The sequence below is a fragment of the Lathyrus oleraceus genome, chromosome 7 (genome assembly GCF_024323335.1).
Source record: "Lathyrus oleraceus cultivar Zhongwan6 chromosome 7, CAAS_Psat_ZW6_1.0, whole genome shotgun sequence".
Classification (NCBI taxonomy): Eukaryota; Viridiplantae; Streptophyta; class Magnoliopsida; order Fabales; family Fabaceae; genus Lathyrus; species Lathyrus oleraceus.
In genome coordinates, this window is record NC_066585.1 from 88,696,434 (window position 1) to 88,714,584 (window position 18,151).

General features: G+C 34.8%; 3 protein-coding genes across 4 annotated transcripts; 1 reads left to right on the forward strand and 2 right to left on the reverse strand.

Moving 5' to 3' along the window:
- Positions 1–3,572: 3,572 nt before the first annotated feature.
- Positions 3,573–7,008, reverse strand: LOC127106987 (probable serine/threonine-protein kinase WNK7). Of its 2 annotated transcripts, none has more exons than XM_051044279.1 (8): positions 6,784–7,008; positions 6,397–6,531; positions 6,249–6,286; positions 5,798–6,025; positions 5,478–5,698; positions 5,115–5,272; positions 4,579–5,014; positions 3,573–4,492 (listed from the first exon to the last, which is right to left on the reverse strand). In XM_051044279.1, the coding sequence occupies exons 2-8, from the start codon at positions 6,496–6,498 to the stop codon at positions 3,795–3,797; spliced, it is 1,881 nt and encodes a 626-aa protein (XP_050900236.1). In that variant the 5' UTR covers positions 6,499–6,531; positions 6,784–7,008; the 3' UTR covers positions 3,573–3,794. The 2 variants fall into 2 exon arrangements, with proteins under 2 accessions (XP_050900236.1, XP_050900237.1); XM_051044280.1 differs by having other exon boundaries at positions 6,397–6,521; positions 6,784–7,005.
- Positions 7,009–13,862: 6,854 nt separating this feature from the next.
- LOC127106990 (transcription factor MAMYB) lies at positions 13,863–15,050 on the forward strand. Its single transcript, XM_051044282.1, has one exon. It carries the CDS (start codon positions 13,918–13,920, stop codon positions 14,836–14,838), a length of 921 nt encoding a protein of 306 aa, XP_050900239.1. The 5' UTR covers positions 13,863–13,917; the 3' UTR covers positions 14,839–15,050.
- A 526-nt stretch (positions 15,051–15,576) lies between these two features.
- On the reverse strand, positions 15,577–17,554 carry LOC127106988 (protein NODULATION SIGNALING PATHWAY 2-like). Its single transcript, XM_051044281.1, has one exon. The coding sequence runs from the start codon at positions 17,482–17,484 to the stop codon at positions 16,015–16,017; it is 1,470 nt and encodes a 489-aa protein (XP_050900238.1). The 5' UTR covers positions 17,485–17,554; the 3' UTR covers positions 15,577–16,014.
- Positions 17,555–18,151: the final 597 nt, after the last annotated feature.

The following is an 18,151-nucleotide window of genomic DNA, read 5'->3' on the forward strand; positions in this document are numbered from 1 at the left end:
ATTTGCTTCTCTGACTGCTCTTTCGATATCACACATGGTTCTTTAAATTTCTGGATCAAACGATGTCAACATCGATCATGAGTTGTGCATACACGAATAAGAAATACCTCGGTAGCACTATGATTATTAAAAAAATAAAACGAAAATAAAAAGACTAAAAATAAAGTGTTGCCTTGTTAATAGACAAATGTATGCAAATTAACAGAGCTATAATCCAGATAAAATAAAAATGATAGGACAAATTTTGGAGTATGACACATATGATTATATTATACTAGGAAAGGGGTGTCTATCACCCGGTACCTAACTTTGATCATTTTCACATTTCCATAAAAGCTCAAGCACTGTTTTGAGGATGACATATCCTTTCACATGTACTTGTTCGTTTAAGAAGTCAAGTAGTGAACCCTAGAACGCCCGAAGAACATATATATTCTACTTAAATTTTTCAAATACGTCTTAGTAGATAATATCTACCAAACTCCCCTGATCAGTCAATATTCACTTGATCGCCCAATCGTGTGCTTCCTTTTAAAGAGGTGATCAAAATTGATATATATATATATATATATATATATATATATATATATATATAAACTACTTAAATACAATTAAAATATTTTTGTCATCTTTAAAGCTAACAAAAATATGTTTGTTAACTTTAGAGCAATTATGTCTAGGATAGTTTTGCTACATATAATTTATACTAAATCCATATAAAAGGAGAAAGTTATATTAGATCGTCGACAATCAACCTAAAACATTATGGAGTCTTTATAATACGAGTAAAAAAGTATTTAAAAAATTAAAAATTAAAATAAAAATCCAATAAAAAGACCAAGAAGGTCCTAAACAAAACGAAAATCCAATTGTTTTTACGTGCTATAGAATCAAAGAGGGAGAAAACGAGATTTCCAAAAAAAGAGAAAGGTAATAGACTTCAATCAAGTAATGTGTCTTACAAACGAGGACATGATATTATAGTTGAGGAGAATAATATAAAGGATACATAGAAAAAACATTTTACATACACTATTTAATGATGGGTATGAGATATTACTGAAATCAAACAATCTAGCCATAAGAGAAAATGATTGAAACTATAACTACTATCACATGATTCAAAACTTCAATGTAAAAGAAGCATTGGAAATTATGAGTAATAACAAGGCACTTGGGTCAGGCCACACACCTATTAAAATGTGAAAAAATATTAAAAATAAAGACATTGAGTGACTCATCAAACTTTTAAACAAAACCATGAGGTCAAAGTAAATGTTAGATGAATGAAAAATAATCATTTATTTTAACCTATAAGAACGATAAGAATATATGAAATTGTACAAATTATAGAAAGATTAAAATTATAAGTCATACCTCAAAATTATGAAAAATAGCTATTGAACAAAGACTAAGAAAAAATACTTGAGTTACAAATAATCAATTTAGTTTTATACTTGAGAGACATACCACGAAAGCAATCTATTTACTACCACGGGTGCGATAGTGCGATATCAAATGAATAGGAAATGCTCACTTTTAGTTTTTAATAATTTGAAAAAGACATAATAAAGTGACTAATAGACATGACAATGTAACCCGTACCCGTGGATATCCACGTGAACCTGCCTCAAATTTGACCGAAAAAATCAGATTTGGCTGAGTTTAAATTTAAGTTTGGATTTTCTCCCGATTACAAAATATGGGGACGGATCGAGTAACGAGGATATTAGTACCCACTTCAAATCCACTTCGTTTATTTCACTAGGAAGACTAATTCACAGTTGTTTCATTTGATTGAGCGGATCAAAAGAAGGTTGTCGGGGGTGGAAAAGTCGTTTTCTCTCTATAGAGGGTCGCTTTATTCTCATTAAGTCAATCCTACCATTCATTCCGGTCTACTTTCTTTTCTTTTTCAAGGCGTATGCAGGTGGACATAAAAGATCGTTGGGTTTGAAATTTACATCTCTCTTCTTGCAACGATCAATAATGTTTATAAAAAACTGTTTCAAGTTTACGACAACAAGAATCAGTATAATTCTCAATTTTTATAGTTGAAGACTATGTCGCTCAAGGTATATATTTTGGTCTGACAATTGTTTTTTAATCGTATTCCGATGAAGAACAATTTGGTTAGGCGGCAAATTCTTGCTACGAACGATTAAAGATGTGTGGCGAATTAAGATATGGATAAAGTCAAAGATGATTTATTTGCAAATTGTGATTTTTTGGTAGATTGTGGCCTACGATTTTTAATTGGTTAGGTTTCTCAACGACATTTTAAGGAAATTTATTAGAGCATCTCTTATGGTTCGGAGGGCTAGGCAGTTTGTCAAAAAATGTTTGACTGCTTCTTAATACTATCTGACTCTCTATGATTTGAGTTATTTAGAAAGAGCGAAATACTCGTATTTTTATAATAAAGAGTAACATTTGTAGGTGTTATCAGAAAGAGTAAAACTTCAATTTTTTTGTTAGTGATTAAAGTCAAAATATATTTCTTTTGATTTTGTTTACCAGGTTTAAAGACAAAAATCTTTATCTTAATTATCATCTCCTTTGTAGTAAGTTTTATGTCGTGTCTTATTCATTTTTTGTGTTGTACTTTGAATTCTTTATTGTCATCTTCGTTATATCTTGTGTTGAAGTGATTTATTTTGGTTGTTAATATATTTTTCTTTTTGGTCTTCTAAAAAAAATTAAATTATGTGGTTAATATTTTGATATTTTGATTTGTATTCATTTTTTCAAATATTTAAAATGTATGTACGAAAATTTTTAAAATTATTTTATTTTATTATTTGTAATGAAGTTTGATTTTGGAAAAAAATAAATATTTTTATTAAAAATTTAATTTTACTAAATGCATAGTGGTAGACGAGAATACCCGAACTCAATCCATACCCCTTCGATACGAGTTTACATTCTAATTCTCCATCCCCGTTGAAGATCAAAGCGGAAAACATGAATTATTTAAGAATTTTAGATTTGAGTTTGGAAAAGATAAAAATCATTCTGACTCACCTAATTCTAAGTCTAGTATCTATAAATATTTTGTAAAAAAAATTTAAAGAATTTATTTTTAGAATTGTAGCCAAATATGGAGAAGGGGTCTCGATTAACCAGCTAACAATAAGATTGCATCCTTAAGTTTCAATCTTAAACTCTTATCTTTTTACTTTAATTATGAATGTATTTACTTAACACTTCCATGACACTTCCAAGAGCTCGAGAGAAAAATTAAGGTACAAAATTCATTTGAGTAGGAGTAAGACAAAACATATAAAATATAAATTTAACAAAATGTAGAGTAATTCTAACTTGAAAGTTGAAGTTTAAGATAAGTTACACAACAAAACATATCTTAAATGAATATCCGACAAAACATATTTTTGTGTGATCTTCTTTTTTATTACTAAAATATCCAATAAAAATATATATTTTTGTTACAAAACATAGATATATTAAAACCCTAGAGGCGAGAGTCAGCTCACAACACAACAACTTTTTTTTAAAAAAATTGACAGTATAAAGTGAAAGGAATTTTGTAAGAGTCATATACAATAGTTGGATAGTGTCAAAAATAAATTCAATAAACCATGCGAAAAGCAAAACAATTTCACAGGTCCGTATTTACACTTCTCACTTCACGGGTATGAAGAGAGCAGGGGACGTAAAAGCTCACTATTAAAAAGACTAGTAAATTCTTCTACGCCTCCCCAACAAAAAGAAACAAGTAAATTTGTACTCGTAAAAAATAGAAAAACGAAAAACTAATTTCAACTGAAATCATTCTATGATACCGTCTTCTCTGCCATTCTCCTTTTAATCTCCTCGATGGCCAAGTTTCTTCTTTTCGATAAATCTTTAATTGCCTCCTGATATTGCTGTTCGATCATTTCTAACTCTACTCTCAACTCATCATCAAGTTCGGACAAGGAAGAAACACTGAGGGGATAACTTGAGAAGCTCATCATACTGTTGCTTCCCATGTCTAAAGTCTTGCTCCTGTAATCAGATGATGTCCCAGCTTCAGATGCAAATGAGCTCTGACTCCCTCCATCAAATCCTGATTCAGCCGACATGAATGAAACCATAGAAAACTTATCATTGATGTCTGATGTTGCAGAAGCATATGACATCTCAGAACATATATCCATATTGTCGACGTTCTCTTTTGCAGCTGATTTTCCGTATGAGGTTGAGGGACCTGCATCTTCAGTGGAATGTTTAGAGATTCCTTTGTATTTAGCCAACTCTGTGTCTCTCTGTTGGCTAGCATTAGTCCATTTACCATTTACAGAGGCCAAATGATCGATTGCTACACAAGGTTTCCATTCAGGAACCAATCTCATCAATAACAAATCGATTAACTCAGCTATAAATTTTACGTTCTGATCAGCAAGTTCAAGTTGCTCAACCATTTCCTTTGAAACCGAGACAGCAGTATCACTGTCAAGGTAGAAGATGAAATGGATATTTCTTGCTTGTCCTGCATATAAATCCCAAAGAATTTAACTTTACACTGACAAATTTAAAAGTTATTGAAGAGTAGAAATGAGTTTGAAGTTTACTGACCTTTCTGATCAGCTATCCGAAGAACTAATGATACAGAACTCTCATCATTTTGGTCACCTTTCAGAAAGAAGGTATCACCACCCTTCAACCTTCTTATCTCAACACTTGGAGAAGATGATGCACCGACAGTTGAATTATCAAGTACAGTGATCACAGGTAGCTCGTTAGGGTCACCAAGATCCATAGAAATAGCCCTAATACGTGTACTAGCAGGACCTTCTGACATCATACCTCTGTTTTCAGAAGCTCCCAGTTTGGGAAGGACAATATCAGGCAGTGGGAAAGAAATGTTCTTTGCTGAACCATTCACTTGAACAAAGGGGTCCATCAGAAGCTCCTTTGCTGACAATCTTTGGGAGGCTGGAACAAGACATTTTTCAATAAATGATTTTATCTCGGGATCTATCACTCTAGAAAGAGCAACAGGCTTTATACCCTGCAGAATGATATTATTACGAATGATATTATTATGAATGACCATATAATCCGGTATTAGCCTACACAAAAAAGAACATTACAAATACCGCATAACTTACAGATGAAACTTTCTTGTATATCTGCGCTGAGTTTCTGCATTCACTGTAAGGATACTCAGAAGTCACCAACTCAAGCATGCACATACCAAATGAGTATATGTCAGCTAATTCGTTGTAATTTTCATCATACATTTCAGGTGCCATAAACTCCGGAGTTCCTATCAGGATTTCATAGGTATAAATATAACTGGTACAGAAATCAAATCAAACAGCAATGGGACAAAGCATAGCAATAAATATGGGTTTACTACTATTCCCGGCACTATAGGATGGTAAAAATAATATACAACTAAATATGTTTTAACTATATAAAGGATTAACAGGTATTAGCATAGACAAGTGCATGGAAAATGAAAAATATACCGATAACACTCTTAGCATTAGCCCGAGTCAAGAGAGTCGCCAGCCCCAAATCACCAATTTTAACTTCTCCTTGGTGACCATTGATAAATATATTATCACATTTCAAGTCCCTGTGTATAATTGGTGGATTGTGACTGTGGAGGTAGTTTAAACCCATCAGAATCTGTCGTGCCCATCCTTTGACAGCCTTCAAGTCAACCTTCTTGTGTTTTTTACGATACCTACATCATGCACCACATCCACTAACAGAATGGTTGATCTCGCAATAAATAAAGACACAAAGAGATTAACGATACATATGAAAGGGATATTGGACTTACTGTTTAAGGCTACCCGACGTAAACAGCTCAGTAATCATATTAACAGTCTTGCGCTTGTCATCAATCCAAGAATTGTAGAACCTTACTATGTTACTGTGCCGTAGCGATTTTAAGAGATGCACTTCTGAGTATAGCCTATCTAAGTCACCCGGTGACTGCAACACCTCGTCAATCTGAACCTGGCCCCATGCAACTTCAATCCCATTGACCTCATCAAATGCTCTGTAACTGATTTATCACAAATCACGTAAAACATTCACACTTTGAAACAAAATCAACTCCAATAATAAAATTATTCTTAATCTTAATTAACAACAAATTGCATTGTATTATGTTGTAAATAAATCCCATTCGACACTGAAAACGCGACACTGAAAACGCGCTACTTTCCACAACAATCCAACAGAGTAAAAGAAACATATATGCATAGAAAGGCAAAAAGAAAAATTACACAGTTTTGAAGGCTCCTTTGCCTATCACTTCTTTATACTGTTAAAGAAGCAAAAAAACTGAATCAGCTTAGTGCATTGTAATACAAGGTTATTAATTTTACCCTAAATAAAAAAAACAGATTAAATCATAGCCAATTGCATCATTACCTTGATGTAACGACAAGTAGGATCAATCTCAAGAACATCAGGATCAGGTGGCTCCGGATGCACTGCACCCTCTTCCGAGCTTTCCGTCCCCGCCAGACTCATCTACACCGTGTTAAAATCCAGCCCTAAAAATCACTATAGATTAACACAGCATTAATCATTAATCAAAAATCGTCGTTGGAATCAAAATTATCAACGAACAACGATAGGTAAGTTACAAAGTCATTCAAATCCTAACAAATAGTAGCATTCATAATTGAACTAAGTAAATTACAAACAGAATAACACAAAATTCGAAAAACAAATATAACGGGTGAAATTGAATAATGCAATGAGTTCCAATCACAATAATTTCAGCTTCATGTTATTAATTTTTTCTGTTTTTACCTGAAAATCAAGCCCTTGAAAGCTTCAGGAAATTAAACGTAGAGAAAATGAAACCCTAATCGGAGCAAGAGAGATATATTATCTCGTTATCGTAATCATCATAATCTTCTAAAAACAGAAAAAATATAGAACGGAAAGGAAACTAATAAATCCACTTTTATTTATACTTATTCATTCATCATTTTTTTTCAACCCACGTGTCATTTTGATCCACATCACATCGCCGCCATGCCGTGCCTCCCACTAGGGCGTAGCTTTTTATTTTGTTAATATGGGCTTATGGGCGCACCGAAAAATAGGGATTTTTATTTGTTACCCCCAATTTTCCATAATACTCAAATTATTTTTTGTGTAAATTAATCGAACAACAAGTGCATGAAAATTTCGGTAATATAATTGAAAAATATGGTATAAATAAAAAAAATTGATAGTATATTTTAAAAATCTATGTTAGAGAAGCGCATCCATTTTGTCTCAGGTACCGAACCGCTAAGGCAAGGAACAATAGACTCATAAACATTGTCGAAGTGTTCTTTATTTCCGTACAAATGTGTGTATGATTCTTTATGCGTTTTCAACTATTTGATAAGTTGATGGCGAACAAGTGTATGATTATCTTCTCCTTTATCGAGTAATGCCGAAATGGCTCGGTAATCGCAATTGTCGTCCCCCACAACATTGACGATCTGCTCGATATATTTATGCATAAAACCCATCATCTCATCGATGAATGAAATCTTTGGTGAAGACGGAGGTAATTTGCTAATGTGAGCTCCTTTGACAAAATGTTTTTGAGATTTTGGAGTCGGTCAATCGGGAAAAACTTTGTCAACATGTTCAAAATATGAAGGAGACCGTGTAGTCGAATTATCATCCGGTGTAGGCTTCATTTCTTTTGAGCATCTTTTGTTTTTACGGGTTGAGATGGTGGTTTCATGTCGGTGGTTTCTGGATAGGCAATCTTCCTCAATTGTTCTTTGATGTGGAATTTCAAGTTGTCATTGGCTTTCAAAAATCACTCTTGTATTACTTCCCATTCGGTCAAAATAGAGATATTCAATCCATGCATCCGTCACCATCAAACCTAAGTCTCTTCCAATGAGTGCAAACTTCGTTCATTCTTATCGGGTCATCAAGTTTCACCTTTTTAGCAATAACACAAGCACACGGAAGACAATGTGTGTTTCATAATTATGCATCCACACCTTGCGCTATAGTAGCCTAAATTATCAACTCATTTAGCCACGTGAAATAGTTCAAACCCGCCCGATAAATGTTACCAACCAACCGAGAATATAGAGTTTTGTCTTTAATCATGTGTTTCAAAACTGTAATCCTCCGACCAAATGATGTATGTATCTCGTTATGCTGGTTCTAAATCATTCAGTTCACGGAGTCCCAATCTCTATACAAATCATCCTTACTATTTCCCAACCAATTATTCAATGTAGCATGGGCATACTCAACTAAGTTAGTTGTTGTATTTCCAAGGTGTCTAACTTGATCGATCCAAGCACAAATAATTTTCTCCTTCATCTGGTCAAGAATTATGCTCTCAACATATTTCAACAAATCTGGATACTTTTTACACACTTTCATGAAATGAATAACGAAATCAGTATATAGTTCTTTTGTGGAAGAATTTGTTATACGATTCCATGCATCCAATATTTTTTTCCATAACCACACCCGCTTTCACCATTTTTCCATCTTCAGACTCTATCTTTTTCATCCTTACGCAGGTTTAACCTGACTTCTCACATTCTTTGTTATGTGATACCTACAATGTACTGCATAACAATAAGGAAATACCTTTGGAACCGAATTCATCAATGCGGTATTCGCAGTCAGTAACAATCGCTTTAGGCATCTCACTTTGTACCTTTAACAATGTCCGACACACCTCTAATGCCCAATTAAAATTATCCTCTTTTTTCACACTCAAGAAATGTAAAACCAACAAGATATGTCTTCTCAATTAAGATCACACTAACCATCTCCAATAATGGAAGTATATACTTGTTGGTCTTGTAGGTTGAATCAAGTATGAGCACCGTAAGAAACGTGTTGAACAACTTTATGGAATCAAGATGAGTCCAAAAAAATTCTCTAACAATAACTCTATCATCGCATATTCGGCACCTAGACATGTAACTGTTATCATCCAACAGTTTCAAGAGTTGTTGCATCTCAGTTTTATCCCCTATAAGCGTCTTGTTAGTGAGGTACCGAATATTATACACTTTTTTGATATTTGATATATTCTCGGTCATTTTTGTTTCAATGTTGCAAGTATATTTTTTGGTTGAACAAGATTCAAGGTCATGTCAGTAACACATTCCTTCTTTTCCGGCTTGAGCCGACATACACTAGGATGATTGGCTAATTTTAAACACAAAACATGGTTATGCAAACCACATATCACATTAAATCTCCAATTTTTATATTGCCAACATGTAACCACGAACCTTAAACGGACAATCACATTTTCTTGTACCAGTGTCGTCTCTATTAAAATTCTGGAGGGGAGTTTTATATTTCTTGCTTCTTTCGTAAATCATTGTAACAAACATGCATCTTCTATCTGAATCATTATCGGCCCTTTCGATAACCACACCAAATATAAGTTTAGAGGCCTCCATACGAATTCATTGAAGCATTTGATCATAAGATTCAAACTCTTGCTTATTTTTAAAGTCGTTGCCAACATCTATCGCCTTCATAACAACACTTTGAACATTCTGAGAAACAACCACACCTTGACATTCATATAAACAACTTGTTTTGAGAAAACATCGGGGTGCATCATATCTAACGAAATCAATTAAAATCATAATAGAACATAAGCGCTACTACTGCTGCAGAATGACTTCAAAAATGAACCCCAGACACATTTCGGAAATGCATCTCTACAAGTTCATATATGTTTTGGAGATACAATTTCGGACACAACATAACTTTTTTCAGAAAAAAATGATGATTGATGTGAGCAATGCAAAGTGAACAAAAGAATATTTACCTGAAATTCTATCTTCCTTTGCTTGCTATGATGTGATGAACCAAAATGATGAAGATTTGGAGTAAAATTCTATCTTCCTTTGCTTGCTATGATGGACACAACATAACTTTTTTCATTTTTGAAGTCATTCTGCAGCAGTAGTAGCGCTTATGTTCTGTTATGATTTTAATTGATTTCGTTAGATATGATGCACCCCGATGTTTTCTCAAAACAAGTTGTTTATATGAATGTCAAGGTGTGGTTGTTTCTCCGAATGTTCAAAGTGTTGTTATGAAGGCGATAAATGTTGGCAATGACTTTAAAAATAAGCAAGAGTTTGAATCTTATGATCAAATGCTTCAATGAATTCGTATGGAGGCCTCTAAACTTATATTTGGTGTGGTTATCGAAATGGCCGATAATGATTCAGATAGAAGATGCATGTTTGTTACAATGATTTACGAAAGAAACAAGAAATATAAAACTCCCCTCCATAATTTTAAAAGAGACGACACCGGTACAAGAAAATGTGATTGTCCGTTTAAGGTTCGTGGTTACATGTTGGCAAATAAAAAATGGAGATTTAATGAGATATGTGGTTTGCATAACCATGTTTTGTGTTTAAAATTAGCCAATCATCCTAGTGTATGTCGGCTCAAGCCAGAAAAGAAGGAATGTGTTACTGACATGACCTTGAATCTTATTCAACCAAAAAATAAACTTGCAACATTGAAACAAAAATGACCCGAGAATATATCAAATATCAAAAAAGTGTATAATATTCGGTACCTCACTAACAAGACGCTTATAGGGGATAAAACTGAGATGCAACAACTCTTGAAACTGTTGGATGATAACAGTTACATGTCTAGGTGCCGAATATGCGATGATAGAGTTATTGTTAGAGAATTTTTATGGACTCATCTTGATTCCATAAAGTTGTTCAACACGTTTCTTATGGTGCTCATACTTGATTCAACCTACAAGATCAACAAGTATATACTTCCATTATTGGAGATGGTTAGTGTGATCTTAATTGAGAAGACATATCTTGTTGGTTTTACATTTCTTGAGTGTGAAAAAAGAGGATAATTTTAATTGGGCATTAAAGGTGTGTCGGACATTGTTAAAGGTACAAAGTGAGATGCCTAAAGCGATTGTCACTGACTGCGAATACCGCATTGATGAATTCGGTTCCAAAGGTATTTCCTTATTGTTATGCAGTACATTGTAGGTATCACATAACAAAGAATGTGAGAAGTCAGGTTAAACCTGCGTAAGGATGAAAAAGATAGAGTCTGAAGATGGAAAAATGGTGAAAGCGGGTGTGGTTATGGAAAAAAATATTGGATGCATGGAATCGTATAACAAATTCTTCCACAAAAGAACTATATACTGATTTCGTTATTCATTTCATGAAAGTGTGTAAAAAGTATCCAGATTTGTTGAAATATGTTGAGAGCATAATTCTTGACCAGATGAAGGAGAAAATTGTTTGTGCTTGGATCGATCAAGTTAGACACCTTGGAAATACAACAACTAACTGAGTTGAGTATGCCCATGCTACATTGAATAATTGGTTGGGAAATAGTAAGGATGATTTGTATAGAGATTGGGACTCCGTGAACTGAATGATTTAGAACCAGCATAATGAGATACATACATCATTTGGTCGGAGGATTACAGTTTTGAAACACATGATTGAAGACAAAACTCTATATTCTCGGTTGGTAGGTAACATTTATCGGGCGGGTTTGAACTATTTTACGTGGCTAAATGAGTTGATAATGTAGGCTACTATAGCGCAAGGTGTGGATGCATAATTATGAAACACACATTGTCTTCCGTGTGCTTGTGTTATTGCTAAAAAGGTGAAACTTGATGACCCGATAAGAATGAACGAAGTTTGCACTCATTGGAAGAGACTTAGGTTTGATGGTGATGGATGCATGGATTGAATATCTCTATTTTGACCGAATGGGAAGTAATACAAGAGTGATTTTTGAAAGCCAATGACAACTTGAAATTCCACATCAAAGAACAATTGAGGAAGATTGCCTATCCAGAAACCACCGACATGAAACCACCATCTCAACCCGTAAAAACAAAAGATGCTCAAAAGAAATGAAGCCTACACCGGATGATAATTCGACTACACGGTCTCCTTCATATTTTGAACATGTTGACAAAGTTTTTCCCGATTGACCGACTCCAAAATCTCAAAAACATTTTGTCAAAGGAGTTCACGTTAGGAAATTACCTCCGTCTTCACCAAAGATTTCATTCATCGATGAGATTATGGGTTTTATGCACAAATATATCGAGCGGATCGTCAATGTTGTGGGGGACGACAATTGCGATTACCGAGCCATTTCGGCATTACTCGATAAAGGAGAAGGTAATTATACACTCGTTCGCCATCAACTTATCAAATAGTTGAAAACGCATAAAGAATCATACACCCATTTGTACGGAAATAAAGAACACTTTGACAATGTTTATGAGTCTATTGTTCCTTGCCTTAGCGGTTCGGTACCTGTGGCAAAATGGATGCGTTTCTCTGACATAGGTCACCTTATAGCATATGAGTATGACATAATGTATATTAATCTGACACAATACGATTTTCAGAAATCTTTTTCCCATTGAACACTGCCCCACCTCAAAATCCAAATGATTGTATTATGTGTACTGGGTGACTTTCAAAATTAAGTAATTTTATTCAAGTTTACTTCAAACTGAGATGCCGTATACCACTTACATCACCAGAGTGGACAACTCATTCAGAAACAAAAGTTGAGACTTGGCCAAATCATTTTATAGAAAGGATGCAAGAGTTCTAGAAATTGAACAATATTGAAAGAGAATCAAATGCACAAAAGTCCAAAGGGGTGCCACTAATAGATTTAGCCGATGACATGTGTTTCGATTCGTTTTAATTTCTTATTTTACCTGACAAATATGTGTATGTAATTATGTCTCGATATAAATGAAGTTTTATATATTCACCCTTTGTTCATATTTTTTATTAATGCATTTTTTTATCTCCCCTCATAACAACATTTGTGTTTTTTGTATATGAATAACATGTTCTGTTATAGGTTATGTCTTGAAACTGGTCTATGAGAAGTTCCGGAGATGCATCTTCAGAATAGTATAATAGGATGCAGTTCCAGAGATATATCTTCAGAATCAACATGCTAGACATTGAGTGACCCATATTGATCAATGATTATATAATTAAGGCGCTCTTATGTTATATTTCACACAAACTAAAAATGTCTTAAATGTCGCCATTAAACATTGACTCGTATGTCGCGAATGTCTCCTTCTCCAACTTGCGGTCCGGGCGCACGTTTAAGCTCAACGAATTCACCTCTATCGATGATATAAAAGACAAAATCCATTATCTCATACCTTACAGAGACAATCGAAAGATTAAAAAGCTCGAGTACCGTTCACCGTCAATTGGCAACAGAGAGAAGATTAAGTTTAGAAAATTTAAGCTCAAGATGCAAACGGATGTAAGGGCTATGTGAAATACGTTTTTCTATTTCGAAAAAAAAGTTTCGCTCGAGTTGGAAGCGAGAATTTTAAGATCGGCCGAAGATATTCTGAAGATGTTGAAGCGTCCACCTGGATATTGCAATGTAATGTTACATTTTATGTTGAACTCATCTATGAAACCCTAATTTTATTTTATGAATCTTATTTCAATTTGAAAAAAATATTGGTTTTGGATCTGGTATTGATGTCTCTGTCTTACGGAAATGTAACTACGGATAATTTTGGAAAATGCATCTCCGGAATTAAAAAAATCAAACAACAGGGTGTTACACTGAATGGTCTTAATTGAGTGTGTGTGTTGAAATGCGTCCGGAGATGTATCTTAAAAAATAAGAGATATTTTTTAAAATACTCGTGGTACAGTAAAAAGTTATAGAGTGTGTTAAGAAATACCCATTCGGAATTACAAAGGAGAGGTTTAAGGGTGGGTTGATAGGTAAAAAAAATCTCAACAAAGAAAAACTAAAGGCCCAATTAGCCCAACTAAAATTACTAGACGACGTCGTTTTACGTGTTCTCTCGTTTTTGTTGACGCAGAAGCAAAAGAGTGAAGATTGATTGCGAGAGGAATGGAATTTTTGGACGAAGATGCGAAACCGAAGTTCCTGTTTCAGTCCGGTGCACCCGCGCCCACTGTATCACAGCCTTCCGAGAAACCAACGAAACCGTTCATCGCTGTAACCGTTGCTCTCTCTTCAATCTTCTTCGCTCTCGCTATCTTCGTCTTCCCATCGGAACCTTACAGATCGATTCTCTTCTGGTTCGCACTATCACTTCTCCTTGGTCCTTTCGCTCCTAGCTCAATCACTGGCGGTGATTTCCGCGTCGGCCGTGGTCATGTCGTTAACTTCCCCGATCAGGAAGCCTCAGCTGATGATGATGACGTCAGGAAAAGATCTCAGCAGCGCAGATCTAAGCCGCGGAGATCGGAGGATGTTGCGTCCGTAGTTCTTCCGGCGCCGGTAGTTTCAAACGGCAGTGCTTTGAAGAATCGAAATGGAAACGGTGCTTCATTGACGGCGGCGGTGGTGGAGGAGGAGAAGGAATGGAACGAGGACGACATTGAGATTCTGAAGAAGCAAATTGTGAAACATCCGGTGGGGAAACCAGGACGATGGGAGGTGATAGCGGAGGCATTCGGAGGGCGGCACAAAGCAGAGAGCGTGGTGAAGAAGGTGAAGGAGTTAGGGGAGAAGAAGGTTGATGATTCGGATTCGTATGAGCAGTTTCTGAAGAAGAGAAAAGCGTTGGATAAGAGACTTGTTGAAGAAGGAGGAGAATTAGCAACGGTTGAGAAAGTTGAGAGTGTTTGGAGTTCAAATGAGGACATTGCTTTGTTGAATGCTCTGAAAGCATTTCCGAAAGATGTTGCAATGAGATGGGAGAAAGTTGCTGCTGCTGTTCCCGGAAAATCGAAAGCTGCTTGTATGAAAAGAATGGCTGAATTGAAGAAAGGGTTTCGGAATGCAAAATCTGGATCCGAAGTTTAGATTCAAAATTCTCAAGATCTGTTATCTTGGTATATGGATTAATACTTGTAACTCATGCGTTTTTTTTTGTTGTATTCTAGATATTTGAGTTATGAATTGTATCGGAAAATTGTTTGGATGAGTCATGAGTCATTCTTTGCTTGTTCATCAAGTTACTATGTGAAATCTAACTTCATTGAATAAATAGAATGAACAAGATGTATTCAAAGTTATGTTTCTATAGTGCAAATATATGTTTACTTGATCAAGACAATGCCATTGTTCTGACTCTGAATCATATCCAGGGTTTGGTTGTTCTTGTGTTATGTGCTACGAAGCACTAACACGTTGACACCAGTAATAATTTGAAAAAAATGCATAAATTCGAGCATAATCACAACTGTTGGTGTCGTGGATACAAACATTCATGCATTTTTTCCATAGGTATCGGTGCTATATACTGAGCTGATGAACATTTTTGGGTACATTTCAAAAATGTTTCTTATGGAGAGACTTCCATTTCAACATCCTTATCCTATGATCTGAAATTTTGAATGCAGGTTATTTTGTGAAATGCATTTCTGTTGGGTGAGAATGTGTGCAATGGAATGTGCCTTTCAATTCTTATTGGGTGCCTACAAATTCAAACATTTGCTAATTCCTTAGTTGGCTATTGAAAAGTTGCATCTCTTACATTATTAAAAGCTTTTACCTAATCTGTAATGCTCATGTCTTGGTTACATTATTCTTTGGAACTTTCCTTGTCATGTTCCCTTGTGCCACTTCCAGCACACAGTTTGCCAGTATGATAAACTAGATGGTTCTTTTGAACTGTTATAGTTTATTCATCTTGTAGACTGCTAAGTTGCAATAATTTGTAAACTCTCGGCCTGCTGTGTTACCGCACCGAACGCCGGTGTTTAAGAATGTCATTCTCTTGGCATTTCCTCAGAAATCTTGAAACCTTACAAAGTGTTTCATTTATGGATCTTGTCTAGTAACTGTTTTGAACATAAATTGAGCTACAAAAATTACACATTTCATCTGTCTTATTGTACAGCCAAGCCAACACTTGCAGCTTTTCCATCCATATAATCTATTGGTACCTACAACCACAATACATCACCTATCCATCCATAATCATCTCAATAATTAAATAAGTACAAAGCAAGTCTTACAAAAAAAAACTGTTTCAATCTATTTGACCTTGTCACTCATATAATCTATTGGTTCCCAGATTGAAACTGAAGTCAAAGGTCTTGACTTCCAACTTAAAGCCAACCTAAAATTCTCAAATTGCACCCAATACCCTTTACCAAACAAGCTTACCAAGAACTTAGCCTGTGAAATATTATATGTACTCATACCAACACTTTTATACCCTTTCAAAGAATAAAAAAACTTTTCTTCCCACAACATTCTCTCTTCTCTTTCACAAGGGAACTGTCTTACACTGTCCAAGATTCTAACTCCCAAGACATCTTTCTCTATAAGGCTTAACTCCATCTTATGGCTACCCCACAAAGTAGTAACTAATGAATCACAAACTGCAATATAGTGATGCAAAGCCTCACAGAAAAACTCCACAAAGGACATGGATTTGAGTCTAGAAAAATTAAACAGTTCTTCTTCAACTAACACAATAAGCTTTGGTGATAGTTTTCTTACGCCATCGAGAAAAGTTTTGACTGATGAGAAACTTCTGTTTGGCATCCACTGATGTATCATACAGTTGACAATAAGTGTGTCACCGTGTTCGATTCTTTGAAAATCTTCTTCACTCTCCATCATCATCGTATCGAACACAAACGGGAAATTGATCGAGTCTGCGAACTCTTTTAGCCTTCTTCCCGTTTGTTGAACCGAGGCTGCAGTTTGCTGATCTACTGTGATTGCTGTTACTCTAAGTGAAGTAGTGTTCTTTCTCATTGCAAAGTCAACCATCAATGATGGCCATTGAATTCCCTCCATGATATCGAAATCAATGACATGAACATGTTCAACACCGTCCGTAGCTTCGAAAATTGCTTGGTTTGCTGTGAAATGAGCAAATTTTACGTACGGAGAGAGTTCTTGAAGTATCTGAAACACACAGAATGTGTTTGTCTGTGTAGAAACATGTTCACAGTGGAATTTAGGAGCATTCGTAGTTTTGTAAAACAAACCTTGTGTAAAGAAAGGACACAACCTGTTCAATAAACTATCGCCGTTTTCTAAAAACGCTGCATTGTTTAGTTTTTCAATTATGTCAGAAGCAAGTGTCATGTTCTGTGATTCAACAGCTTCAGCTCCTATCAGCAAAAGATCAACTAGACTTGTCTCTTCCATTAACTCATCTTGAACTTCCTTCCAAAACGAATCCTCCTCTCTCGAACCAAGCACGTTTTCGCAGCCTTTTTCAGGAGTTCCTCGACACAATTCATTCTCTAGAGGCATTGTCTCGTCCTGATTTGTATGCTGCATCATCGATCTTTCTATGGACTTTTCTTCATCAAAGATCTCATCTATGATGGTATTTGGAGATAAGAGATATTGTGATTGATCTTGTTGATCAAATAATATTTCATTTAGGATTGTATTTGGAGATAATATATTTTCTGTTTGAAAAAATGGAAAAGCAATTTCTAAGTCACACTCATGAAATTGATCATAATCCATCACATTCATGGATGATAACAATGAAATAAAGGTTCACTGACATAGGTACTGCTAGTACTTGCTAGAATCTTTATTTAAGTGCTCTTTATATAGAAGAGAGAACCTAATCATGAATCTAAAATATTCAAGTTAATAACTATTGAAACTATAATGTAAGGTAGAAGTTGACAAAATTGCTTACAGGCTTACAAGCTTAATAGGTGGAAAATACTAGTATTATGAGATTAAACATAAGTATTAAACTCAATGAAAGCAATTAATTATATATTTATTGAGATAGTCCTTTTCAACACAAACAAAATACACATGTTGTGTTAATCTTTTGGTGTGGTATTGGTTCTATAACAAACTTATAACAACTAATCATAAGTAAAAAATTACTACATAAATGTACTAAGGTGGTAATGCACGTTAAGGCCGAAAATACAAGTAGAAGAGTTAAGCCGAAAGTAGGAATTGGAAAGTTAATCGGTCATGGAGTGGGATATTAACAATGTATCCAAATCCAAACAAGTTGTAAATTGTGTAAATTACTGAGGTCACACCACATCCATATCTACTCTATTATCATTTTTTTTTGGTTAAAAAGTTTAAGTGAGTTGGATTTTGAGAGACATAAAAGTGTTTCATTTGTATTTTTTATATGTCTTAAATAATTGTCTCTTTATTATTTATT

Bases quoted from the DNA above. Each gene is read 5' to 3' on its own strand.
- LOC127106990 (XM_051044282.1), top strand. From the start codon at position 13,918: ATGGAATTTTTGGACGAAGATGCGAAACCGAAGTTCCTGTTTCAGTCC.
- LOC127106987 (XM_051044279.1), bottom strand. From the start codon at position 6,498: ATGAGTCTGGCGGGGACGGAAAGCTCGGAAGAGGGTGCAGTGCATCCG. The intron at 5,699-5,797 runs GTAAGTCCAATA...TGCATGATGTAG, and splicing joins ACGTCGGGTAGCCTTAAACA to GTATCGTAAAAAACACAAGA. The intron at 5,273-5,477 runs GTATATTTTTCA...AAATCCTGATAG, and splicing joins TAATGCTAAGAGTGTTATCG to GAACTCCGGAGTTTATGGCA.
- LOC127106988 (XM_051044281.1), bottom strand. From the start codon at position 17,484: ATGAATGTGATGGATTATGATCAATTTCATGAGTGTGACTTAGAAATT.